Below are 27,346 nucleotides of genomic sequence, written 5' to 3'. Positions count from 1 at the left end.
CTCTCAGTCTCAACACCTTCATTCATATTGTTTATCCACTTTGTTTGTGATGATTTGTACTCTCTCATTAAAGGAACGGAAGGCTCTCCCTTCCGTAAGTAAAAGGAACCCTTGAGCACAGTTCAGAGCACTCATTTTTAGCAAAGTTCAACATTCACTTCTGCTGCACCTTACAATGTGAGTTTCTTGAAGCCTTTTAAAGGTGATGTGCCCGATGATGGGGAGCCAGATGAGCAACCCGAAGTGGAAGAAAGCAAGGAGATACTCGTTCCAGAACAGATATTGGCACATAAAGATAGAAAGATAAAAGGTAAAGTGATAAGGCGGTTCTTTGTCAAATTCAAGAACTATTCTGCATTGGATGCGAAGTGGATGGAGGAGGAGGACCTGACAGATACTCCTCAGATTGCGAAACTTTACCTTGAAGCATTCGGTTTAGCACAGTCTACTCCGATATAACCTCGATTTCAGCATGGGCGAATCTAGTGCAGCAGGCTTGCACAAGAGGGGATTCACTCCGCTCCCTTGTCAACAGATTGCCCCGATTTTTGATATAGAGTCACTCATGTCTCTTTGGATTTTAGGGATACTGTTGGGCTGGCAATATTTTGCTGTAATGACTTTATGAATTGGAATTCCCGATAATGAAAATGATACTGATTTGTACTTGACTTGTTTAAGTGCAAGAACTGATAGACGAGATGACGACAGCATTTCGATCTGATAAGTCTCTATAGACATGATTGCAATAAGGATTAGTTAATCGGGTATCTGTGAGGTCTCGACTGGATCTAGATGCGATTGCTAAATACGTTGCCGATTAATCACGGTCTGATATTTGGAATGATTTTGAATGTGATTTGTCCTGTGATATGACTGTCGATTGGTACATGTGCTAGATGTGTTGTTCCTCGTGCATCGGTACTTACAGTCAGTGTTTGCTAAGATAGTTTATGGCCTCTGTCTGTTTTGCAGGCGTAATCAAGGGCGATTACAATGCTTTCAAGAGGGGGGTATGTCACAAATGGGTGACGTGGCAGTAGACCCCGGACACACTACAATTACATGTGGCAGACTGCTTGGACAGTGACATGTGGTAGGCCCGTACGGATGCTCCGTAAAACCCACTGACTGGCTGTACGGAAATCTTGCTTTTTGCGAAGATGCTGACGTGGCCTTGCGTACGGAAATTCCTTGCTTTTTGCTGGCTGAAATTACGATGGCTGAATTAGCAGCTTTTGGGGATTATTGCTTTTAAAGTTTGAAGCTTTTGGGGTTTGTCTTTTGGGCATCCCTTGTAACTTAAAAATTGGTGGGCAAGGCCCTTACTTCTCAGAGCATCTGGACGCAGAGTCTGAGATTGAGAACCCTTCCACTCTTTTGTACTTTGAACACAGATTAATACAAAAAGAAATACCGAAAGGGGCGCCAGTCTTTGGGGCCAATATCTCTAGACACGGAACTCCGCCGGGCCGTGTTGAATCAAGTGTGAATTGTGAACTGTTGTGAAGTGAATCTCTGCTGTGTCACGGTAGAATCTTGACTTGGGCTGTCCAAGTTTGTCACATTCGGACAACCAAACTTTGAGGACGACTGGCTTTGTTAGGGAATAAAGGCCTAAGTGCCTTGTACTTATTAACTTATAAGTGAGGGGGCCCAAGTGTGAATGGCCCCCTAGTCACTTACTCATATACTCAAAGGTCAAGCCCAAATATGGGCTAGCGTGACTTTTCCCAAATCTCTCAACGAGCTCTCTCCCTCTCTCACGTTTTCTCTGTGTGTGCTCTTTCTGCGCCAATCTCCTCTTCTCCTTCACTCTCATTGCATAGGACAGCAAGTGGGCTCTCTCTCCTGCTCGCCCACACATGGTATCAGAGCTTTAGGGTTTCCAAGAGAGCCATCTTCGCAACACAGATCAGAATTCTGTTCTTGCTTGCTGCGGGAAGGATATTCAACCGTTTTCGATCAACTCTGTCGCGAAGGGATCCTCTCACCGTGTAGAATCGACCTCCGGTGACAGTTTCCCCAAAATTAGGGTTTCAAAAATTGGCGAACAGCAGCCTATTTCTGCTGAAATTGACCAATTTCGGGGTCAATTTGATGCAATTTCATTAGGGCAAGTCTCACAGGTCAATCTTACAGGTGTTTCCACCAACGAGGTTCTGAAAATTCAGCAAAACAGGTGTTTACAGGTCTGTTTTTTGCCCTAAAACAGGGAATTTCAGCAAGCAAATGATGTATACACCTTGTGGAAACCTTTGGTAAGGGTTTGGCAGTGAATGTACGCCGTTTTGAGGTGATTTCGCGTGAAATTTGCTCGCTGTTTTTCTGTAACAACAAGCTGTTTTTTGCCCGATTGCGCACATTTGGGCGTGTTTAGGTCGGCAAAACAGGGTTTCAGTGTTTGCAATCACTCAGAATGGCTTCTAGCAGTGAAAGTGGCAATTTGTTGCACATTCGCAAGCTTGAAGGTGCCCATAACTTTGCTATATGGAAGAAGCAATGTTATAATGTGATGTTGCAGAAGAAACAGGCGAAACCTATTAAGTTACAGGGTGTGAAACCGGTTGATATGGAGGTTGAAGAATGGGAAGAAGTGGACGAGTTAGCTCGCTCCACGATCATGCTTTCGGTGTCTGACAATTTACTCTTCAATGTAGAGAATGAGCAGACAGCATGGGGCATGTGGAAGCGTTTAGACGAGTTGTATGCACAGCAGAGTGCTGCCAGTAAAGTGTATTGGCTTAAGAAGCTTATGGATCTCCGCATGAAGGAGGGTACGCACATGTCAGTGCACCTCAATGAATTCAATTCTATTTTCAGCCAACTGACAGAGCTGAAATTCACGATTGATGAGGAGTTCAAAGCTACTTTTCTGCTATGCACATTGCCCGAGAGTTGGGATGTATTCCGGACAGCTCTTAGTAACTCAAGTGCGTCACTTAAGTATGCAGATGTAGAGAGCTCTCTCTTGATGGAAGAGATGAACAGGAAGAACACCACAGGTGGGTCTTCTAATGCATTGCACTTGAGAGGCAGGTCTCAACAGAGGGAGAAATCTGACAGTAAGGACAGGGCACGCAGCAAATCTGGTAGGAAAGATGTTGTGTGTCATCATTGTGGAAAGAAAGGGTATTATAAACGGGAATGCTATGAGTGGAAGAAAGAGAAGAACAAGGGTGCTGAAACTGATGCAAAGGACAAGGGAAATGCCAAGAAGAGCACTGTGTTGATTGAGGAAATCAATGTTGCTAGTAGTTGTGACAGTGACAGCAGCACTGATGTACTCAATGCCTCTTCTGTGGATGCACATACCCTTGCTATGGGTTCTGATGTGGACATGCATACTTGGATTCTTGATTCAGGTGCCTCCTTTCATGTAACACCTCATAGGGATTGGTTTACACAGTACTTAGGTGAGGTGCAGGGCACTGTTTATTTGGGAGATAACTATGCATGTGACATTGCAGGTATTGGCAGTGTCCAGTTTTCCTTTGCTGATGGTATGACTTTTGTTTTGCACAAAGTGCGCCATGTGCCACAACTCAAGAAGAGTTTGATTAGTACAGGGCAGCTAGATGATGCAGGCTATCACACCACTTTTGGTGATAGCAAGTGGAAAATTTGTAAAGGGACCCGGATTGTAGCCAAGGGTTGTAAATCGGACACTTTGTATCCTTTGCATGTATCTAGTGTGCGTGACCATGTTGTCGCCGTAACCGAGCAGCCAAGTGTTTCTTTGTGGCATGGCCGGTTGGGACACATGAGTAAAAGAGGAATGGAAACTCTATCTCGTTGTGGTTATTTGCCGTGTTTGAGGTATGCTGATTTTTCTCATTGTGAGCACTGTATTTATGGTAAGCACAGTCAAACACCGCACAAAAGGTCTATTTCTTTGAAGTCTGACAGGTTAGACTTAGTGCATTCCGATGTATGTGAAATGCCACAGTTGTCCTTAGGGGGAAAGAAATATTTTGTCTCGTTTATCGATGATGCTACACGTAAGGTGTGGGTGTATCCAATACGTGCTAAAAGCGATGTTTTGGATACTTTCAAGAAGTTTCTTGCGTTTGTTGAGAATCAAACTGACAAGAAGCTTAGGTCTTTGCTCTCAGACAATGGGGGGGAGTATGTATCAAAAGCATTTATTGACTTTTGTGCTACTAAAGGTATTAAAAGAGAGCTCACGGCTCCTTTTAATCCCTCTCAGAATGGAGTTGCAGAAAGATTGAACCGGACTATCCAAGAGAAAGTTCGGAGTATGCTGTCACATGCTGCATTACCTCATGGTTTTTGGGCAGAAGCTGTGCAAACAGCTATTCACTTGATTAATCGCTCACCTAGCGAGGCTTTGGGTGGAAAGGTGCCTGAGGAGGTGTGGTCTGGCAAGCCACCCTCATATGCACATTTAAGAGTGTTTGGTTGTGAGGCCTATGTTCACATCCGGAGTGAACTGCGCACCAAACTAGAACCAAAGTCTCATAAATGCATTTTCCTAGGATATGGTGAGGATGGTGAAATGGGGTATAGATTATGGGATCCCGCATTACGGAAAATCATACGCAGCAATGATGTCATCTTCAATGAGAATTGCATGCACAAACAGCCCACAAAGGTCGAGGAAGTGCGCCGGGTTGTTTTTCGTGAAGATGTTACATATGGACAGCCAAGAAGGCCCAATGTTCAGCAGCCTTTACATGCTGAAAATGGTGCTGAAAATCAGCCATTAGCTGCTGAAAATCAGCCCCAACAAGTTGCCATTGATGCACCAAAGGTAGGGAAACAGGTTGATGCTCCTAGACCGCCCGTTGTTGCGATGCAACCGGCTGAACAGCCTGCTGTTTTTGATGGTTTACAGGCTGAAAATCCACTTGTAATGGATCATTGGGTGCGTAGGTCTACTCGGGTGACAAAGCCCCCCGATAGATATGAACCGTCTTTGGACTATGTCATGCTTACTGATTGTGGTGAGCCGTCTTGCTATAAAGAGGCTATGCAACGGGAAGACAGTAAGAAATGGTTCAAAGCAATGGTTTCGGAATGCAGTCTTTGGAGAAAAACCATACATGGGACTTGGTTGATTTGCCTAAAGGGCATAAAACTCTGCCATGTAAATGGGTTTACAAGACCAAGGTCACATCTGATGCTTCTTCTAAGTACAAGGCACGTTTGGTTGCTAAAGGGTACAAGCAAAAGCATGGTGTGGATTTTGATGAGATTTTTTCTCCTGTTGTAAAGCTTGCCACATTACGTCTTGTTTTAGGCCTGGTTGCTTTTGAAGATATGGAGTTAAAGCAAATGGATGTCAAAACAGCGTTTTTGCATGGCGATTTGCTTGAGATGATCTATATGATGCAGCCAGAAGGTTTTGTGTCAAAGGGGCAAGAAAAGAAAGTATGTAGACTCTTGAAGAGCGTGTATGGTTTGAAACAGTCTCCCCGTGCATGGTATCACAAGTTTGATACATTCATGAGGTCTCAAGGATACAAAAGAAGTAATTCTGATCACTGTTTGTATATCAAAACGGCAAATGATGGATCTCTTCTATTGCTGATTTTGTATGTTGATGACATGCTTATTGCGGGTAAAAATGTGACGGAGTTGGATGCATTACAGCAAAGCTTAAAGAATCGCTTTGACATGAAGGATCTTGGTGATGCTAATCATATCTTGGGCATGCGTATCTCTCGAGATAGACTCAACAGGCGTCTGTATCTATCTCAACGAGATTATGTTAATAAGGTGCTACATCGTTTTCATATGGATGGGGGAAAGGCACTTGGTACTCCGCTGCCTCTATATGTAAAACTGACTGCACATGACTGCTCAAACACAGATGATATGCGGGCTGAAATGGCCAAGATTCCTTATGCATCAGCCGTTGGCAGTTTGATGTATGCTATGGTTGCTACACGTCCAGACATTGCATTTGCGGTGGGAGTGGTAAGCAGGTACATGAGCAATCCTGGCAAAAAGCATTGGGAAGCAGTGAAGTGTATCTTGAGATACTTGAAAGGCACTAAAGACTTGTGCATTTGTTTTGGGAAGAGTGAGACATCTGTGCATGGCTTTACAGATGCAGATTTTGCTAGACATCCAGATTGCAGGAAGTCTACTTCTGGATATGTGTTTACATTCACAGGAGGTGCAGTTTCTTGGATTTCTAGACTGCAAAAATGTGTTGCTTTGTCTACCACTGAGGCTGAGTATGTGGCTGCCACTGAGGCATGCAAAGAAGCTTTGTGGCTCATGCGTTTGGTAGAAGAGCTTGGCATTAAGTCACTGGTTCCTGTGCTACACTGTGATAGTCAGAGTGCTATTATGCTTGCAAGGAATCCTGTTTTTCATGCCAAGACAAAGCACATAGAGGTGAAGTATCATTTTATCAGGAGTGTGCTTGATGACAAGAGCATTACACTTGTCAAGGTGCACACAGATGACAATCCTGCAGATCTTTTGACCAAGAGTCTTCCAGCAGAGCGGTTTGCATATTGCCGACAGATGATGGGTGTTGAATGAGTAAGTGCATGATCAGCTGATGTATCATAGTTAGTTGATTCTTTGATCTCCCAAGGTACATTGCCTTTAGGTGGGAGGTTGTTAGGGAATAAAGGCCTAAGTGCCTTGTACTTATTAACTTATAAGTTAAAAGACTTATAAGTGAGGGGGCCCAAGTGTGAATGGCCCCCTAGTCACTTACTCATATACTCAAAGGTCAAGCCCAAATATGGGCTAGCGTGACTTTTCCCAAATCTCTCAACGAGCTCTCTCCCTCTCTCACGTTTTCTCTGCGTGTGCTCTTTCTGCGCCAATCTCCTCTTCTCCTTCACTCTCATTGCATAGGACAGCAAGTGGGCTCTCTCTCCTGCTCCTCCACAGGCTTGTCCTCATGCATCATAGTGATTGCATGGTTCCGGTTACGAAGTGTTGTGTCATTCTTGTCATGCCAAGGCATGCCCAAGAGAAGGTCACAGTTACCTAACTTTATGATGTGGAAATCAACTTTTCTGTGATATCCGTGGATGGTCACTAAAAGAGCACCAATGTGAGGTACCACCTTCTTGGTCTAACCGGTAGCTACTTGGCTTCGATTTTGCCACCGTGTGGATCATAATCAAAGTCCATCTGCTTCAGGAATTCTGGATGGATGAAGTTTTTGGTAGCTCCTTAGAGAAAATTAGGAATTTAAAGCCGTTGACTTTCTCTTATACTTGACACAATTTATTTGTACTTTCAAGGCGTATGCCACAGATGTCAAGTACAAGTTCAGTTGTTTAGCTCGTTTGGCTGGAGATGGTCTTGGGGTTCTGTCAACCGTCGGCGCGGTCGTCGGCTCTGTCGGTCTATTAGTGCAATGGAGACAACCACAATAGTTATGCCCTGTTTGAAAATATCCAATGCATTGGCCTTCTTGTGATAAGGTGTCTCGTTGTTGAGGCGTCAAATGCGGTCTTTGCGATTGACTTTCACAAGAATTTCGAGAATTTGTTTGTTGTTGTCAGGAGTTCTGATTATTGGCCGGAGTTGCTTGTGTAGTAAACTCTAGCTTGCCTTTCATCAATTTGTAGCCGACTGCGGCATGGTCCATAAGCTCTTGCATGGTTGAGTGGAAAGACTATATTCCTGCAATGGTGATGGTAGTTCAATGGTGTATCACTCGCATTGGTCCTCTGAGGGAATGAACTTAAAGAAGGGCACGAAGAGAGACGTCAAGAAACCTTTGGTTATAGTCGTCCATGGTCTCTCTGGCAAGCATTTTCAAGTTGCCCTATTCTGCAAAGATCCGGACTTCAAAGAGAGAAGTCATATAACTATGTGCAAATACTATCTTGAAAGCTTACCAAGTCCTTGGAGCATGTGGTTTGTCATGATTGAACTCCACCACTGCATAGCATTATCTTTAAGAAATCCTGATGCTCGAGAAATTTTGGATTCTTTTGTATAGTTTCCCAAAGCATAGATGTTGTCGAATTGCTGTAGGAACTGCTATGCTTTCTTCCGACCTTTCACCCCAGAAAAGGTGAAAAATTTGACTATCGTGCGGCTATCCTTGAAATCTTTTGGTTGATTAAGGGCGTATCCTATCCATACGGACTCCAACCATTGTAGCTTGGTGGCGGTGGTGGTGGGAACGGCGGTGGCAAAGGCAGTTGCACTGAATCAGGGTCAGATGGCTGCACCATATTTGTGAAGACTCCCCCGGTTGGAAGCTCTCGTACTTTCTAGTGCCAGAGGAGGAGGTACCACTCGGGGCATCAGAGGGGGTAACATGTAATTCAGAAACTGTTGAAAACTTTGCAGCATCAGGAGATTTTGTTGAGGATGCAACGAAAGAATGTTGTGAAGTTCATCGAGGAGAAACTGCAAGTATTTTGCCGAATCCATTAACGCCATGTCTTGGGTTTCTTATGGCTTATGCCCTGTAAGACTAAGCGATGAAGACGGGAGCGCGCTCGTTGTGCGATGGAGTAAGTGTGGGAGTGCCTAATAAGCTCGGGGTTGTGGCACGAAGATTTTGTAAAGTTTCGTATGAACTTTTGAAGCGCCAACTTGCTCTGTCTGGGACCGGTATGCTTTCAAAAAAGCACACGCCTGAAGCTTTGATACCATTGTAATGAGGACGGGCACCACATGCCAACGGAAAAGAACAGTCTTAACAAGTGAACTGAAAGAGATAGAGAGTGCACGACACACGAGACGGGGAGTGGTGGAGTTCCACCCCAAGAGAGCACCGGCCCCAAACCTTGGCGTCCCTTTCGGTGTTTCTTTATATTGCTTCGACTCGATACAAGCCGGTACTCCACGCTCTGCACCTTCACCTAGAAGCATACCAGAGAATGAGCCCATGACACATTTTTAAAGGCCCTTGGCCTCTCAAAAGCAGTTTACATGAAAAGCTATAAACTCAAAAGCATCTTGCCCAAAAGCTACCAGTGCAAAACAAGGGATTCTGTATAGTGCCAGGTCAGCACCTGTCAGCGCAAAACATGGATGTAATGTGCAGCGGAAGTGAATGATAGTGTATTGCTCAGGATGAGTGATCAGCGGGTGCTCAAGGTTCCTTTTACTGACGGGAAGGGAGAGCCTTCCTTGACTTAATGAGAGAATGTTCAATGACTAAACAACAAGAGTGGAATGCAAACTGTGAGTGAGAGTGCAAGAGAGTGCTAGAGAGAGATGAGACGACACGAGATGGGGTTCCAAACCCCCCTCCAAGGGCCCCCCTCTCTATTGCTAGAGAGGTATTTGCTTTAGATTGCACAAAGTCTAGTACAATGCTTCTTGATGCCGTGGTACTTGACGACGACGATGACAATGATGTCGACGACGACGACGATGTCAGGGCTGAAATCTGAAATTGCTAAGATTCGATGTTGTGGATTTTCTACCGCTACGAGGCAAGGGCTGATCTGCTACCGCCGAGGCAAGGGCTGAAAACAGAAAACGCTGGCTGATCTGGGCTGAATCAAATTGCTGGCTGGTTGTGCTGAAAACTGAAAACGCTAGGCTGAAATGGGTGCTAGGGTCGTGACGGCGAGATCTGCAACAGATACTGCGGGTTCTCGCGAGGCTAAGGGCTGAAAACTGAAAACTGAAAACGCTGGTTCTCCTTGAGAAAAACATTGAAGATCCCGAGGTCTACAAAACGCTGAACCTCCTTGTGCCTTCTGCCTCTTTTGCTCTCTACTGGCACCCTGGCCTTCCTTATATAGATGTCTCAAGCTGGGTCGAGCAAGCTATAGGAAGCCTCCATGATTTGATAATCAGTAAAGTTGTTTATAAATAAATTGTCACGGACTTGGACACTGCAAGTCAGGAATCTGGCTCGACACACGAGAGAATCACTTAAAATACTTCACAACTTCAAAATTTGAGTGGACACGGCCTGGCGTAGTTTCATGCCCAGAGGTATTGGCCCCAAAACCTGGCGCCCCGTTCGGTATTTCTTTATTATATTAATGCTTGAGGAAAGTACAACTCCCAAAGGGGTCCTCTGCTCTCAGACTCTGCGTCCAGATGCTCTGCAGAGTGAGGCCCCAATGGGTTTATTTATTCTTACAAGGGATGTCCTAAAAGCAGAGCCCCAAAGCTTCTAAACTCAAAAGCAAATAATCCCACGAGCACTTGTTCCAAAAACTGCCAGAAAAAGCAGCCAGCACAATATGCAGGAATCCCTACAGTCTACCACGTCATCAGCTGTCAACACGAATTGCGGAAATCCATACTATCTGCCACGTCAGCATGTCAACGTGAATTCCGGCCTGTCTTGTTGCCACGTCAACATCCGTACTGTCCTACGCGTACAATCTATCAACGTGAATTCCGGGTGGTCATGCCACGTTATCTGTTTGCGACATAAATGACTTTATAAGAAATGTTTCACCTGACGCAAAACTGGGTCAATGCAGTGGAGCATGCTCATGCTAAGGGTTGTGCAATCTGAGGGTATGCAGTTACTCTTTAAGTGCTTGGACATGCACGGCCTGCGTACAGGCTCACAAGGGTGCCAGAACACTCCCTAGGCTACCTAAACCCTAGAAGTAGGAACAGCATGTCCACATTCACATAGGGTTAGATGTGCACGTGACAACGGAAATCCGTATTGTAGGCACGTCATCATGTCATCGCAAAATCCAAGGGTGTCGTACAGTTGCCACATCATCAATCCAGTAGCGCAATTATTGTGTGTGTGTGTGTGTGTGTGTGTGTGTGTGAGCTGCTTGATATTATTATTATGCCCCTAGGCACTTGGGCCCCATCGGGACAGGGTCCCATAAGTTGGTGGGAACTTCTTCTGCTGCTTCTTCTTCTACTGCCCCTGCTTCTTAGGGTTTAGGTCCCTTGGCCTGGATGTGCAGGTTGTGGTTCCGTTCTTCAGTGGCTTGACATGTCAGCAGTTTGTGACATTGGGAGGCATCTCTCTTGTAACAAAATAAAAATAAAATAATAAAATAATAATTCTCTCTCTCTCTCTCTCTCTCTCTCTCTCTCTCTCTCTCTCTCTCTCTCTCTCTCTCTCTCTGTGTGTGTGTGTGTGTGTGTATGTCTGTCTTTCTATGTCTCTCTTATCAGGTTTTGAGTTAAAGACTTATCAGATAGATTTTAAGGTTCATTGGATTGTTTTCTCACTGTTAAGAATTCTTTTTTTTTTTCACATATCTGACTCATACTCATGTATAGGGAAAAAGAAAAATTTGCGAAAATGATCTAAACCCTCCCTCCCACCTCCAACCTGGGTTCTCAGCTTTCATGAAGTGCATAGCATACATGCTTCTTGTTCTGACTGAGAGTTTGACTTCGTCCACCTTTGGGGGGAGAGGGTATCTGAGATTGGCACAGGGACACTTTAATTAGTTGCATCTCTGATCTAGGCGGAGAAACCCTAACTCTAAAACCTGTTACTTATGTCAAGTGGCAAAGTACTCAGACCACTTAAACAACAGACAAAGGGCTTTTGAGGACAAAACAATTCTTCAACAAGTCGTATTCAACTCAATTCATGATTGGCTTTCAAGTTCCAAAGCCCTGAAATAAAGAAAGCCCAAAGGTTGTTGCTTCTAATTGCATCAAACGATTGTCTTAAATTTAACTTGAAGCTTTTCCAGTCTTTTGCATTCATACAGTTCTCCTGAATACAGCTGTCTGCCAACATTCTTTTTGACCATGAAACAGCAATTGTTTGAAGTTAGTGATATGTTTGGCTGGACATTCGGGGTTAAGTGGTCTCCCATGGGTAGCACATTTGCCTATGTAGGTATATCTCTCTCTGGTTTAAGAAATCTACTTGCCACTTACATATTTGAATTTTTTACTCTTTTTTTTTTGGTTTTAAACACAGGTCATGATTCTACGATCTGTTTTGTCAAAGTTCATGGTCGCACTACAACTTCACAAGTTATAACACTTCAAGGTCTTCCTTTACGAGATGTAAGCACTCATCAATCTTCTTAAAACAAAGAAGAGCAACTGGTTTGGTTATGATTCTTCTGAATTGCTTATGCCATTTATGAGTATCTCTCTGCTTAAGTGGATGATCATAAATCAGAAAAAACTTTCCAAGTAAGAATAAAGAGACACAACTCACACACCCAACCTGTATGTGTTTGTTTCGTAATCTTCTCAGACAAAGAAGAGCAACTAGGTTGGTAATTGAATTTTTTCCAACTTCCGACCAACATCCATTTTGCGGAAGTACACGAATCAGAAAGGTATTATTCTTCTCTCCCAACAACTCACACATCCACCCTGTGTGAGGTTGAGATAGTCCCCCCGTAGTGATGGGTTGTTTCTAATTTCAAGTCCTTTCTCCCCCGGAAGAAATTCAAGGGAAGCCTCTCTTCCTCTAATCAAATCGGGATGAAATGCTACTTAGAACTAATTCTTTTGCTTCGGTCATGGATTTACCCCTCTCTCTCGCTCAGCCCTCCCTTGCTGGCTGCCCCTCCCCCTCCTGCCTCGCCGTCCACCCCCTCTCTCGCTCAGCCCCCCGCTGCCCACCCCCTCTCTTGCTCAGCCCTCCCCTGCCCGATCCCCTGTCTTGCGCCTGCTGCCCACCCCCTACACACGCTCACACACACAATCACACCTATACATGCAAACATGATGGAAAGGTGAGGAGGGTGCGGGCATCTGCATCCGAAATGGCCTCCCCCGTCGCCAAAGCCTCCCCATTAGCAAATAGGATGAGCAAAGCCACCTTCACGGCGACCAAAAGGGCCTCGCCGTCTTCGAGGACGAGATGAAGGCTTGGAGGAAGAAAGTGGACGAGTGGAGGAACGAAAAATCAGCCATCCTCAAAGAAAGAGACGCGTGATGAAGTAGGAGATCGACGAACTCAAGGCGGAGGTTGCCTCCCTGAGGGACCGCTCACCATGTGAAGAGGGAGAGATTGTTGAAGTGAAGGAAGCAATGAAAAAGGAGCTCACAAAAGCCATTGCCAAGACCATCGAGATGAAGACAAAAGCCATAGCCAACTCCATAGAAGGGAAGATGGAAGCCAAGAAAGAGGAATGGGTGGAGGTAGTACGCAAAAACCTCTGCAAGGTAGTCAAAGAGGAAACCAAAGAAGGTGAGCACCTCCTTATACAAACCACAATAGAGGAGGAGAAGATGAGACAAGCACGATGTCTCAATGTGCGAGTGACAGGCATCATGGAGACACCCACCTCTACCCCCGAAGAAGATGCCAAAGAGCTTTGCCTCAATCTCGGATACAAAAACGACTCCCTCCCGTTCGCCAAGACATTGGAGAACGGGGAAGGACACCACCAAAAAGAGAGCTCCCATCCTCCACTTTCCCAATGAGGTGGAGAGAACTACCTTCATGAGAAAGAGGGTGGCATTGCGTGTACTACAGGGGCCACCCATATAACTTGACGATGATCTCACACGCATGCAGATTGAGCACCGACGGGCATGTATGTCCGAGTACTACTGTAACAGACTTGGACACCCCAAGTCTAGATTCTGTCGCGACACGAGAGAGAATCACTTAAAATACTTCACAACTTTAAAATCACAGTTCAATTTGGTCGACACGGCCCGGCGTAGTTCCGTGCCCGGAGAGATTGGCCCCAAAGACTGACGCCCCTTTCGGTATTTCTTCTAAATTAATCTTTGAGGTACAACTCCTGAAGGTCCTCTGCTCTCAGACTTTGCGTCCAGATACCCTGAGGGCTCTTTTATTCTTACAAGGGCTGCCAAAAGTAGATCCCCAAAAGCAGTTAAACTTGAAAGCATTCAAGCTTTAAAAACTTAAAAAATAAAGCAATTGTTCCAAAAGCAACTGATCCCAAAAATCTACCCAACAAAAAGCATCAACGCAATTTGCGGAAATCCGTACAACATCCACGTCAGCGTGTCAGCACGATATGCGTAGATCCGCACTGTTGTCTGTATTGTTTTTTGCCACGTCAGCAATGTTGTCCGTACTGTTTCTGCCACGTTAGCACATGTCCGTACTTGACTGCCACGTAAGCATCTGTGTGTGTTTGTCCGGGGACCTGTATGTCACGTCACCAGTTTGTGACATACCCCCCTCTTGAAAGAATTGTAATCGCCCTCAATTACGCCTGCAAAACAAACAGAGGCCATAAACTGTCTTAATAGACACTGAGTGTTGGTACCGACGCACTAGACATGAGACATTTAGCACATGTACAAAGACGACAGTCACATTACTGTGCATGACATCACATGACAAATCACATTCAAAAATGATTCCAAATCTCAGACAATGATTGCCAGCAACATATTTAGTAACCACATCTAGATCCATTCCAGACCTCACTGATGTCGGGTTAACTAATCCCATATTGCAATCATGTCTATAGAGAATTTTTTTTTCCCGGGTTCATCTTCTGGTCAATAGTTCTGTTCCCGCTCTTCCTGCGAGTAAAGATTTCGCTTTTTTGCACTCGTTTGTCCTTTCAGCTTTCCTCTCGTCCTGAGAGGGGAATCAATGGCCTCACGCCATCTTGAGTGAATGTCGTCAATCGGGTAATCCTTCAGGTGTTTTTGCAAATCTCGGGTCTCTGGAGTGCTTCATCAATCTTTTCATACCTATGTCAACCTGTGGTGGACGCTTGTATTCTGCTATGGCAAACTTTTAAAAAAATTGCCCAAATCTTCATTCTTTTCTTTAGTTCCTGTGGTTGATTTCAACTGGGAGGTGTTATCTCTGTCAGATTCTCCACGAGAACCCATATGTAATCCGGGATTCTTAATGGCTTTATGCCCTATAAGACAGAGTGATGAAGACGGGAGCGCGCTCGATGCGCAATGTATGAAGGGTGGGAGTGGCTAATAAGTCCGGGGTCAAGACCCCAAGATACCTCAAATAACAATTTCCAAGAGTGTCCAGTCTGCAATTTGATAGGATCGGTATGCTTTGAGAAAAGCACACGCCTAATGCTCTGATACCACTATAACAGACTTGGACACCCCAAGTCTCGATTCTGTCATGACACGAGAGAGAATCACTTAAAATACTTCCCAACTTTAAAATCACATTTCAATTTGGTCGACACGGCCCGGCGTAGTTCCGTGCCCAGAGAGATTGGCCCCAAAGACTGGCGCCCCTTTCGGTATTTCTTTTATATTAATCTTTGAGCAAAGTACAACTCTCGAAGGGTCCTCTGCTCTCAGACTCTGCGTCCAGATACCCTGAAGAGTGAGGCCCTGAGGGCTCTTTTATTCTTACAAGGAATGCCGAAAGCAGAGCCCCAAAAGCAGTTAAACTCAAAAGCATTCAGGCTTTAAAAGCTTTTAAAATAAAGCAATTGTTCCAAAAGCAATTAATCCCAAAACTCTGCCCAACAAAAAGCATCAGCGCAATTTGCAGAAATCCGTACAACAGCCATGTCAGCATGTCAGCGCGATATGCAGAGATCCGTATTGCTGTCCGTACTGGACTGCCACGTCAGCATCTGTGTCGTGTGTGTGTGTGTGTGTGTGTGTGTGTGTGTTCGGGGACCTGCCACGTCACCAGTTTGTGACAACTACAGGCCAGCAAAGAGGGCAATCTACAGAGACGGTCGGGTCATCAGTGATGTTAAGGCCGCTGACTAGGGACTTGAGGCCTATGACACACCTCATGCAGAGATACACATGGCGGTATGGAACTGCAATGGTTCCTTGTGGACACATCGAGGGAGACTAGAGGAGGTGATACATGACCGAGACCTCATTCTACTCACAAAGACACATGAGAGCCCAGAGAGAGGTCTATCTAGAGTATCGTTGTCCTTACGGATTTGCCAATCAGCAGGGTGAATTGCAGCGGATTTTTCGTTGGCCTCTAGTTGGTTTATGGCATTCGATTTTTACCAATTAAATGTTCAGCCTTTACAGGTGGCCATTAGTAAGAGCAATAAGGTCCATGGCCCCCCTATGCCAGGTCACCTCACTTGTGACAGATGGAGACCTCTTCTGACCGATTGGTTTTTACAGTTTTTGTGTTCAGACGACAATTTGTTTAAGAATATTGTTTGAAAATGTTATTTTGGTATTGTTTGAACGTGAAGGATCCTTTTTGGACCTGTTTTGGTGCTGTTTGAACTTCTTTAATACTTGTTTTGAAATAATTGATAGCTGTCTGAACTTCTCTGGACATGTTTTTTTCCTGCTTCGGCTCAGGGATTTTTCTTGTTGCGGCGGAGGGTTTCTGCTTTAAGCGCATGCTTGAGCGGCTGGACATCTCCTAGATTGATGGACAAGAGTCTAGATTCCATACGCTTGACCTGCCTCTGGTGGATTTAACGTTATATATACATGTCCACGTGCTTCTTGATTTTGAGAAGGCCTACGATAGAGTTGATTGGGCCTTCCTGAAGGGCGGGAAGAGCCACTCGCTGACTGCTGAGTGAAAATAACACCCCCCCAAGACCATTCTTTCATAGGCACTTTGAGTGCTTTTACAAGGTTAAAAGCCCATGGCTTTTAATTATTCCCAAAAGTCAACTGCTTTCTTGTTGCCATGTTAGCTGACGGTACGGCCTGCCAACTCATCTTGCAGAAAACATGGCGCAAATCATGGTCATGCCACATCATCAAGTTTTGACATACTCCCCCCTTAGAGAAAGGTAATCACCCCCGATGACATCTGCAAAAATCAATCTGATTCTTGAGTAGACATTGACTTCATGCATACATGGCAATGACCATCCCCACTAGACAGTACATTCCGCAAGAGTGGTCTTCTCAAGATTCACATCTAGAATTCATCGGTCTTTCATAGATGTCTTGATGAACTAAGACCACGGATGTAGTCGATCTCAAGCCGGAACTTTGGATGCACCAGAGTCAAATAAATGCTTCACAAATGCCCTGTCAATGCCAATGCAAATGCCACAGATGCATTATGGGTTCAAATCTCATGTGTACTCGTGATTTGGTTATGTAACTCAGCGTCATACCACCTCTTATCATAGCAACTGCCCCCTTCACCATATTCCAGTCTCAGCTGGACTTTTTAGCTTTAGCTTTAGTTTTTGGCCTTTACCTTTAAACATTTACATAACTGTTTATTTCCTTCTCTGGACAGTTGTAACGACTAGTCTTTAGGTTCATATAGCATTTTAAATATGTTTTATATATTCGGCTATTGTTGTATATTCTTAGAGGCCAGTTTTGGTTATCAATAGACTTTTATATACGTCTTTCTCCCCCCCATTTCCCATGTAACGGACTTGGACACCCCAAGTCAGGAATCTGGCACGACACACGAGAATATACTTGAATTCACTCAACAAAGTTTATCACAGTTTAGGAGATAGACGACACAGCCCCGCGTAGTTACAGATTTATAGGTCCATGGCCTTTCAAAAGCAGTTTTATGAAAAGCTTCAGGTCTCAAAAGCATCTGGTCCTCCCAAAAGCTGCAGATTGGCTTGGGAGCATTGAGCAAAGAGGATCCTCGGACATTGTACTTTGCTCAAGCATTAATATAAAAATAAATACCGAAAGGGGTGCCAAACTTTGGGGCCAATACCTCTAGGCACGGAACTATGCCAGGCCGTGTCGACTCTCTCCTAAACTGTGATAAACTTTGTTAAGTGAATTCAAGTATATTCTCGTGTGTCGTGCCAGATTCCTGACTTGGGGTGTCCAAGTCCGTTACAGTGTACACCCGGTGGCTCCCCTCCCACCAGGGCCCCCTATCCCCTCCCAAATCCCCGTGCTTCTATCCTCAAGTCTAGCAGGCCATTATAACCTTTCTGCTGTGTGGACTATGCCTTGATTCCCAAGAGGATGTTATGAGGATCATCTCTTCAGAGTAAAGCTGGATTGTAGAATATAGGTTATTGTTGAAGATTGATTACCAAACGTGGAGATCTCAAGGTCGGGGGCAACCCATCTTTTGTTTTGCATATAGGTGCTGTTTCTTTCAGAGAACAGGTTGGTGGCAGGTGGCTTTGAGTGCAATCCCTTGCTCTTCTTGGGGGACAACAAAGGAACCTGGTGCTTGAAACGTTTAAATTCTGCCTTGCGTGTTTCTGTGTCAACATTTGTGTAAGGTCCCTTAATGGCTTTTTGCTCTCTCTCAGGAAGCTCTCGCGATGCTTGGATGAGCTGAAGCAAACTGCACGTGACGTCAAAGCTGGATCTCAGGTAAGAGTGTCCTGATAGTCAATAGTGGGGCTTGAAAGATCTTATTTTACATGGGTTTTGCTAATTCTGCTGTCTGGTTCAGCTGTCTGAGGCATTTGGTAAACTTTATGGGCAATCAAAGCACAGAACCAGCCTAGATGGAGTGGAGTCATCAAAGCTTCATGGAAATTCTCATGAAAACTGTATAACGTATGTGTGTTCCCTTGCATTTTAATTTTCAGGCTGTTGTCTTGTTTTCTTGGACACCTGCACTACATGAATTAAGCTTGTGCAACGCTGAAAGTCAGTCATATGAATTGCTCTCACAGAAGTTTAGTACTTTCATCTGGCTGCTGCAGTAGTGCATTCTTCATCATCCCCCACCCCCCGCGCGGCCCTTTTCCTTTTTCCCAAAACAACACACTCATTTTCTACATTGCTTTTTGAAAATTAAGAACACTGGTTGCAAAAGAATTTTTGCACTGTAAGCATAGTAGTTTCCGTATCGCATATAGCCCGTATTATCTAGTATACCGTTATAAGGCAGCACAATTATTTGACCATATCACAGCCTAGAGGCCATATTATCAATTTGTTTGCTTTCTGATAATTCAAAACAAAAGTCAAACCCCAATTTGTAATACACGGTCTTGTTGCACAACACCATACCATCTGAGTACCATATGGTTGTATGATGACTGCTATGAATGTAGCCTGAGTGGGTGTGTGTTGGCCGGGGGTGGGGGGGTGGGGGGAGGGAGAGTTTGAACTCTGAGGTGTTGAGCTCAACCCTCACCTTAATCAACAAGGCACCTAAAACACATCTCCCTAAAATCGATGTTGTGAGGCTTCTACCCGATAGCCACTTGGTTGTGGTTCAGATCCCCTTGGATTGTACTTTTAAGGGACATTGGTATTCATATGCTGCGCTTTTGTGTTCCCATCGCTATTATGACTAAACGTGTTGGATTGGCCAGTTGAGGAGAGTTCCCTGGTTGTGGTCAGATCCCCTTGGATTGTGCTGTAAAGGGACATTGGTATTCATATGCTGCACTTTTGTGTTCCCATCGCTATTATGACTACCCATGTTGGATTGGCCAGTTGAGGAGAGTTCCTTGGTGGTCGTCCACCTGGCGCTGGGGATACTTAAGCATGGCTCTTCCTCATCATGTTTTATAACTACTATTCTAGAAGAGAAGAGACTCCCCTTATGGGTACACAGCTTGCATGGCTCTTCCTCATCATGTTTCATAACTATTATTCTAGAAGAGAAGAGACTCCCCTTGTGGGTGCATAGCTTCAAATGGTTGGGGAGTATGTACTCGTGCTATAAGGGAGACGAGTGCAAATGCCTCAGTTCATTTCTAAAGGTGTTTAATGATTCATCTTTGAGATGGGGAGGGGTCACTCTGTTGTGCTGAAATACAAGAGGCAAAACGAAAACAATGTGCGTGTTTGTGGAAGGGGAAGTGCTGTTCTCAATCTTTAAGTCTACATGTGCGTGCACACTTCAATTTAGGCAAAAGAGTTACTTTTCTAGTCTGGAGATTTTTTTCTCACCAACTTTTTGTTCACCAAAAGTTGATGCTTTCACATGGTGTGCCTTATTAAGGTCCTTTGCTCCGTTGCCGTTGGGTGGGAAGCAGTCACAACATGCCTTTAGTACTACAGGTAAATAATTGGACTATTTGCATCACCCTTCTTCCCTCTAAACATGACATAGTACTTAACCATGTTGTGCTCTTGCAGGTTTGGATGGGAAGGTGGTTATTTGGGATTTGAGGAGCCTAAATGATGCTGTTGCAGGCCTTGATATTTAGCTTCAAGATTGTATTGTAAATTGTCTCTATATTATTTAATAGCAAAATCCAACAGTTCATCTCTCTCTCTCTCTCTCTCTCTAACCTCCCCCCCCCCCCCCCCCCCCCCCCCCCCTGTTACGCCCAAGAAAAGGAGGGCTTAGATCCTTTGTGCGGTTAAATTCCTTTTGGAACGCCTTGTTCTAAGTTGGATTGCCTGCTGAACTTTTGAGCAATATAAGGTTTTAATTGTGTCAATGAAGTGGTGAAATTGGTGCTTGGGTGTCCATAGAAATGTTGCACTTATGGAGAGAGAGAGAGAGAGAGGAGCACTTGCAATCATGATGAATAGTGTATGCGCCTTGTTGACTTGATGAGATTGTACGGTAGGTGATGATAGTGAGGTCGGTAGCTTGGCTTGGTATTCATATTCATAAAATGAGTGCCATAACCTTGCCACCCACCGAGGGGAATCAATTTTAGAACATGGAACACCCACTCATGGAATGGTTGCAAGAGTCTTTGGGAAATGGAATCCAACATGCAGGCACCTAAATTCTACAACCTCCCACCTTAAGATCAATGCACTTTTAAGATCAAATACGTACATTTTGGATCTCTACTCAATGCCCATAAGCACTCGACAGTGTGCAAAATTCTTACTTTTGTATTAGATCAGTAGTATTATCATCTGTATAGATCTTGACAAGGATAGCACTTTGACTATTACAATGCTTATTATGCTTCCTTGCTTGTGTTTGACACAACATGCTCAACTTATGTGGTAGAAGACCTACAATCTTGAAAATAACCACCGGTAGTGAACATAAAGTCATTGCATGACGTAGACCTTCTATTCTTCACATCCTTCCATAGTCTACATCCATGTAGCCAACTACATGTCTTTGCCTCTAAAGTAAATGCACAATGTAGCCAACTACACGTCTTTGCCTCTAAAGCAAATGCACAATGTAGCCAACTACACGTCTTTGCCTCTAAAGCAAATGCACAACACTTTCGTACCATTCATGTATCTCATCACATCTTTCACTAACTCCCAATGCTTTTTGTGAGAAATTTGTGAAAGATGTTCGCACCAGTTCCAATCGTAGCATATAGAACCAACTGCAAATGCATAACAATTCTTGGCCATCTTGGCCCTTTCCTCGTTAGATTTGGGGCAATCTTCTTGGTTGAGTTTCACATATGGAAGCAAGGAGTATAAATCAATTTCCCTTCCTCCATCTTGAAACATCTTAGTAACGAAAAATGTTATGGAGCTATTAGGAGTATCACTTGCACACTTTCCTCCCCTTGTGCTACATGGATAGCCTTTGTCTTTTCTCATGAATAGGTGGTGCAACATCGTGGAAAGCAATCTTTCTCACCTCAAACTATTTGGGAGATTTCTTGTGCATTTTCTTCTCATCGAAAATGGCTCACTACTAAGGATTATCTTATGAGCATCTAGATCCACAAACATTAGCCCAACATCTTGCCATCTTCTTCATAGCCAAGAAAATGCAATTCTACAACTTTGGTTCAAGCTTCTCTTCAAGCCCCTTTGGCACACGTACAATGGTGTCACAATCAAATACTCTCAATGATAACACGAAGGTTTCTGTCCACTCAAGGCTTCCTCCAAAACACCATTGTCTTGTGCCTTCATTGGGGATCTACTGAGCACAGGAACTGCAGTCTTTGTAGCTTCAACCAAAAACCATTTGAAAACTTAGCATGTGATGACATAGTGCAAAGTCTCTCTCGAATTGTGTGATTCATCTTTTCATCAACTCTAGTTTAGGCAAGTGTGTGAAGAGTAGTAAGCTATTAATTAATGCCATGTGTATCATAAAAGTGTTCAGCTTCGTGGGAGACCTATTCTTCGTCCTTGGTAGTCCTCAATCGCTTAAGCCTTTTGTATGATTAATTTTGGACATAAAAAATCCAGTTCTTGGTGATAGGTACATATGCTTCAAAGGATCTTCCCAAATCTTACAAGATGCATCATCTACGAAAGTCATATAGTAAGTAGCACCACCTAGTGTCTTGGTAGACATTAGCCCACACACAGGTGAATGCACTAAGGCTACCTTCTCAAGCTTCTTTTGGTTAAGGAAAGTTGTATAAGTTCTAGGAAAATGGTCTTTGATGGCTTGGCTTACCATCTTTTTGCATGGGAATAGTTTGTCCATTATTCGTAGCATTTGTGCATTGGCCGCTTATAATGGTATGAATGTACATTAGTTGGACCTAAAGACTGTGTTTTTGAATGGTGACTTACACGAGAAAGTATGTGGCATAGCCTTGTGGTATTGAAAAGAGTAGGAAAACAAGGTGTGCAAGCTTAATAAGGCTTTGTATGGTGTCAACAAGCAAGTTCCACGTGCTTAGTATGAAAAGATTTTTGCTTACTTGGTTGCACACAATTTTTAGAGTAGTCCAATTGAGAGTATGTCAAACGTGCATCTGATGTATTTATGATCATTGTGCTCTAGGTTAATGGCATGTTGCTCATTGGACCAAATGAGGAACATATTGCCGATTTTAAAGCTTATATGAAAGCCTCTTTATTTCTAGCTTTTGCTTTATTATTTGGGCACATAGTTTTAGCAAGTTGATGGAGGTATTGTTTGTGTTAGATAAAGTACATTCAAATATTGTTGCATACATTTACCTTGAAGATTGCAAGCCGATTGCTACTCCTACGGAGATAGGTTTACAGCTTGGTCTTCTTGATTCTAAGCACTACTTTGATACCACTTTCTATCAACAATCTATTGGTTGATTGTTTGGTGTGTGCATTACAAGGCGTACGTTCAGTATGCAATCTCGTAGGTTAGTAGATTTGTGCATAGCCCATGGTCCACAGTTAAGAGGATCAATATCGACATATTTACATAGTTTTAAATTGGGCTAGTTTTTTTGACACACGAGTGTCCACTAGTTGTTTTTGTTTCATGCTCAACAGTTGTTGCATATCTTGGTTCAACAAGAAGCAACCTATAGTAGCCACTTCTAGTCATGAGTCTAAGTATAGAGAACCTTTCGTATAGCTGGTGTTGAGTGTATTTGACTCAAATTCCTTCTCAGTAACTTGGGTGTTGGAAAGTAGTCTACCACTATTATCTTACTAATAGTAGAGTGCTTTGGCAGTTGCGAGGAACTCAGTGTCACACTCTCTCACAAAGCACATAGAGGTATATTATCATTATGTCAGTGAGAGATGATCTGCAAGAGAGGTCAACCTGGCTTAAGTGCTTACACAAGACAATTCTATTGATCTTTTCACAAAGGCTTTGCATTGTGAGAAGTTCAAAGCTTTTCACAAAGCTTTGGGCTTACTTTCTTTTGCAAATTGATCACATATGACCTGGCACTTCCTTATACATGAGTGCCAGCTCATATTCATCGCATCACTCCCCTGGGTTGTGTGCTCTTGAGCTTCTTCTTCACCTTCTCCATCTTTAAATGCATTCCTAAAGTCGCATTTCCAACAATTTTTAGAGAAGCAGCCTTGTATCACTTTGGAGATGTAGGCATCTCATTGTTGATCAGGTGCTAGAGTGCTTAGATTTCATTTGTGAAGTTGCACTCACCACACTTGAAAAGAAAAATCTCCTCGAGAGGTGGAGTTATCGTATTGTTGCACAACAAATGATTTTTTTTTGTAAGGCTTCAAAGATCAAAGAACATCATGGTTATTTTTCCTCATCATGTTGTCATGTTGAATACTCCCCCTTAGGATATTCTTTGTTTGTAATTTTTGATGAAGAGCAAATTAGATTTATTTATTTTTGGTAAATCTCTCTTGTGGGCCCACCACGGGTTAAATAATGACTCCTTCAATGATGGCTTGATGAAGTAGCTCCTTCTCTCTCTCTCTCTCTCTCTCTCTCTCTCTCTCTCTCTCTCTCTCTCTCTCTCTCTCTCTCTCCCCAAAAAAAAGGCTAAGGAACATTCCACAACAAATGACTAAATAGTAGAAATTGAGCTACACGTAGACTGACATCAATGTGATATACGAGTGGCATGTCTAACATTTCCCTCATGACATTTAGACCAGTTTGCACTTTCTTGCAAGCATCTCTCTCTTCTACCTTAGTATATCCTACTCGTTCACGTTGGGCTACAATTGGTTTTAAATTTTGAATGTTGAATCTGACTTTATAGCTCCCTTTCGAGTCATCAATTCACAAGTAACAAACACGCATAGTTCTATAATTGAAGCAAATTTGTTGCTTTTTAAGAATGTCTTAAGGTTGTTAGTACCCTTCAAAATTTCTCTATTTTATTGCCATCCTTGCATACATATAATTATGATCTTGCTTAGCCAATTTAAGGAAAGTGCTCCTTTGAAGTCAAGAACCTTCTCATAGCCCATATTATCAAGTCCTCCTACACACCAACACAAACAAACACACACACGGTTGTTGGAATTAGAGTTGCAAGAAAACACACACACAGCTTGGAGAAGACGAAGGAAGCTCAAGGCACAAAACTGAGAGTGTATTACTTAGTGTGCAATGGAAAGATAGATAGCCCTAGAATGAATGGGCATACATACAATGCATGGGGGAAAAAACCTCCTAAAGAGGGAAAAAAGTGCCCCGGCGGTCCTAGTGTGTTCACACACATCACTACCACATGTATATGGTAACAAAAGTGTCCTTTCTCTTTTTTCCTTTTGCCATGCATAGACAAACATACGTTGATCTCTCTCTCTCTCTCTCTCTCTCTCTCACACACACACACACACACACACACACACACACACATTCCCTAGTGAGAACCTACTCTTGTATATGGACTAAGGCTAGGGCAAGGTGTAAAACCCACTCTTGCGATTTTTGTAATGAAGTTTTAAGGTGGTCTTCTATGGAAAATATCCTCGTATGCTTATTAGGGAGCATGGCATGCAAGAGGTACCGTGGCTAAGACCCTTCATACATGTGCCCCACGTTATCTCCTCACCACCTTGCACATTTTCAAAAAGCTTGCAATGAACTTGTCACCACTTCAAAAGTGCCCATGTGTTGCCTCCACTCTGTGGTGGGCCACCATGAAGCCATACACGGTCTATGATAGAAAAGTAGGTACTCTCCAAGATGATTCAACACTGGTTGGAGAGGACTTGCTTGTACCCTTCATTAACCAAGAGCAAGGGGCTAGCAAGAACAATCAAGTGGCATTTTTTTTAGTTTATTGTGGACATCAATAACACATGCCTTGCTCTTATGACACTTGCATTCCACATCTTGTATTGACTTTGGTCTTGTGCTATGTGATGGTTGCAGGTAACAAGAGCATGGCTTGCAAAAGCACTCTCCATAATTGTAAACATGCTTAATGATAGTATAATGCAATACATTCTACTTTCTTTCAATCTTATGGTCCTACTATTTTTACTACATGGAAATGTAATAAATTTTTTTAACCGAGCATCATGTCTTAGCCTACATCCTTACACATATACATTCATATAAGGGAGGTGGGTGTGCAAGTGTGCTTAGAAGAGTCCTTTTTATTCTTTTAGATACACATGAGCCCAAATTCCAATTTATACACCGCCCTCTATCAAAATTCTTTTCGATTGCTACAAAATTGTGGTGTTGCATGCGGCCTTACACTGGGGAGAAGAGGGAGGATGGAAGTTAGGTGGAAGGCATGGGTGCTTGAAGAGAAGAGAGAGAGGGGGATGTGGGAAAGGATGGACCTAGAAGAGAGTCCCAAAGTTCTATTCCTTTACTCTTATCCTTAGATATTATATTTCTTTGGATTCCATGGTTGCTCTACCCTAGGAGAGTACTTTTCAAAGGGTGGCTTAGCTAGCCTAAGGCAAATTTTTCACTGCAACATATAAATATAGTGACTTGATTGAATTTCAATCATCAGGTTATGTTGATCCATGTCCTACATCCAAATCAAAAGCGTACATCAAAATCAAGACCGCTCAATGTGACTTTTTAGCTTTAACGTAATAAGGTTGTTCGCTGTTATATTTCAACGTAAAAATAAAGGCCCTATTATGAACACGAGTGGAATCGTAGTGCTTGAAAAAAAACCTAGGGTTAGTGTAATCCCAACTTCAAATTTTAAAGTTCATCTTTGAAAATAATCTTTGGAGGTGGAAAAAACATACAAAATTTGGGGGAGTTTCATGTTTTTTTTTCGAAATTCCTTCAAAATTAAGGAAAAAACCTCTTAGTTTTTACACATAGGTTTTCTTAAGTTCTTGGAAATACGTTTATTTTGAGCATTGGAGTGGATGTACTATAGAATGAGTCAAACAAGGAATTGCAAAGGCCATGCTATATGCTTTTCTTATGTTTATCGTACATGATACATATGCTTAGACAATCAGCTTCTGGATTATCTCTCTTGTCATGCAATAATTCATAAGGAAGTGTGATGCTCCTAATACAAATCTCTTGTGAAATCTATAAAAAGTCAGGTTGTGTTGCTTCTATTGCGAAGAATGGCAAGAGCCGGTGCTCTGAGCTGCTATGCCAACAATGTTGAAAACAATTTAGTAGATGTCTAGCTAGCGATGTCGATGGTGTGATCCTTAAAACTTGGATGCACTATTTATTGGTTGGGTACATCATTTATCACCCTAAGTCGATGTTCGTTTAACCAATTTGCGTATGTCTAAGGGCGGCTTCACAAATGGGCACCGCCTATCCGAGAACTTCATACCAATGGGTGGCCTACGAAGTACCCCCCTTAATGGATGGGCACTAACACATTCACAAATAACGGACAAGGGTACTTTTTCTTAGGAGCTCAGTGTGAAAAGCTATTGGCTTAGACAGTTACAACTATAGACATACAAGCGAGTGGTCTAGAGATCAACTCTCTTGCGTAATTTTTTTGTCGACAATTTTTTTGCCATGGTAGTTGCACCCATGTGTTGGGCGAGGAGGGGGTGTCGCCCATGAAAAAAGTGAAGACAGCTATTCATTGATTATTGATGGGTTGGATGCATGCTCCATGGTGCTCTGTGTGGAAGGGCACCAAGTACACATTGTTTCTTTGAATGACCCTAATGATTAGAAGAGACTCGTGCATTCCATCTTGATAATGCACTCCATTATGATAACGTATTCTACAATGCTATAAAATAATTGGCCTACTTAAAGGCCTAGGGAACCCTATGACTTTTGAACCTACCCTATTACAAGAGCTCCTAACCCCTATCTTTAGGACCCCTTTACTGATAGGAGACACAACTTTAGATCTTCTTCCTAGGATTTTTTCCCTTACATTACTCCCCCCTTGAAAAATATTTTTCATCCTCAAATACAAAGATGGGAAACCTCTGATAAAGAGCACCAATGTTTTCCTAAGTGGAACTTTCTTTAGATATATCTTTCCACTTAACTAAAGCTTGTTGACAAGCATGATTTCTTGGTTCTAAACAATGATAATCCAAAATTTTCTTTGGTTTATGAGGT

The 27,346-nt window shown here is 43.2% G+C and overlaps 1 protein-coding gene across 2 annotated transcripts in view; it reads left to right on the top strand.

The window, feature by feature from the left end:
* The window catches only part of LOC147428198 (actin-related protein 2/3 complex subunit 1B-like), a 42,877-nt gene extending 22,904 nt beyond the window's left edge, over positions 1 to 19,973 (top strand). The window contains exons 9-15 of one of the 2 annotated variants that reach the window (XM_086496946.1): positions 11,674 to 11,755; positions 11,840 to 11,928; positions 17,876 to 17,961; positions 18,048 to 18,111; positions 18,194 to 18,300; positions 19,703 to 19,761; positions 19,840 to 19,973. In XM_086496946.1, the coding sequence (XP_086353072.1) occupies positions 11,674 to 11,755; positions 11,840 to 11,928; positions 17,876 to 17,961; positions 18,048 to 18,111; positions 18,194 to 18,300; positions 19,703 to 19,761; positions 19,840 to 19,910 (558 nt within the window). In that variant the 3' untranslated portion in view covers positions 19,911 to 19,973. The remainder of the gene's footprint in view (positions 1 to 11,673; positions 11,756 to 11,839; positions 11,929 to 17,875; positions 17,962 to 18,047; positions 18,112 to 18,193; positions 18,301 to 19,702; positions 19,762 to 19,839) is intronic. The other variant, XM_086496947.1, reaches the window with a different exon arrangement.
* The last annotated feature ends 7,373 nt before the right edge of the window (positions 19,974 to 27,346 follow it).

Source organism: Adiantum capillus-veneris, chromosome 23 (genome assembly GCF_014529385.1).
Source record: "Adiantum capillus-veneris isolate H3 chromosome 23, ASM1452938v2, whole genome shotgun sequence".
Taxonomy (NCBI): Eukaryota; Viridiplantae; Streptophyta; class Polypodiopsida; order Polypodiales; family Pteridaceae; genus Adiantum; species Adiantum capillus-veneris.
The sequence above is the reverse complement of the archived record's forward strand: the minus strand, read 5'-3'. Positions and strand labels throughout refer to the sequence as shown.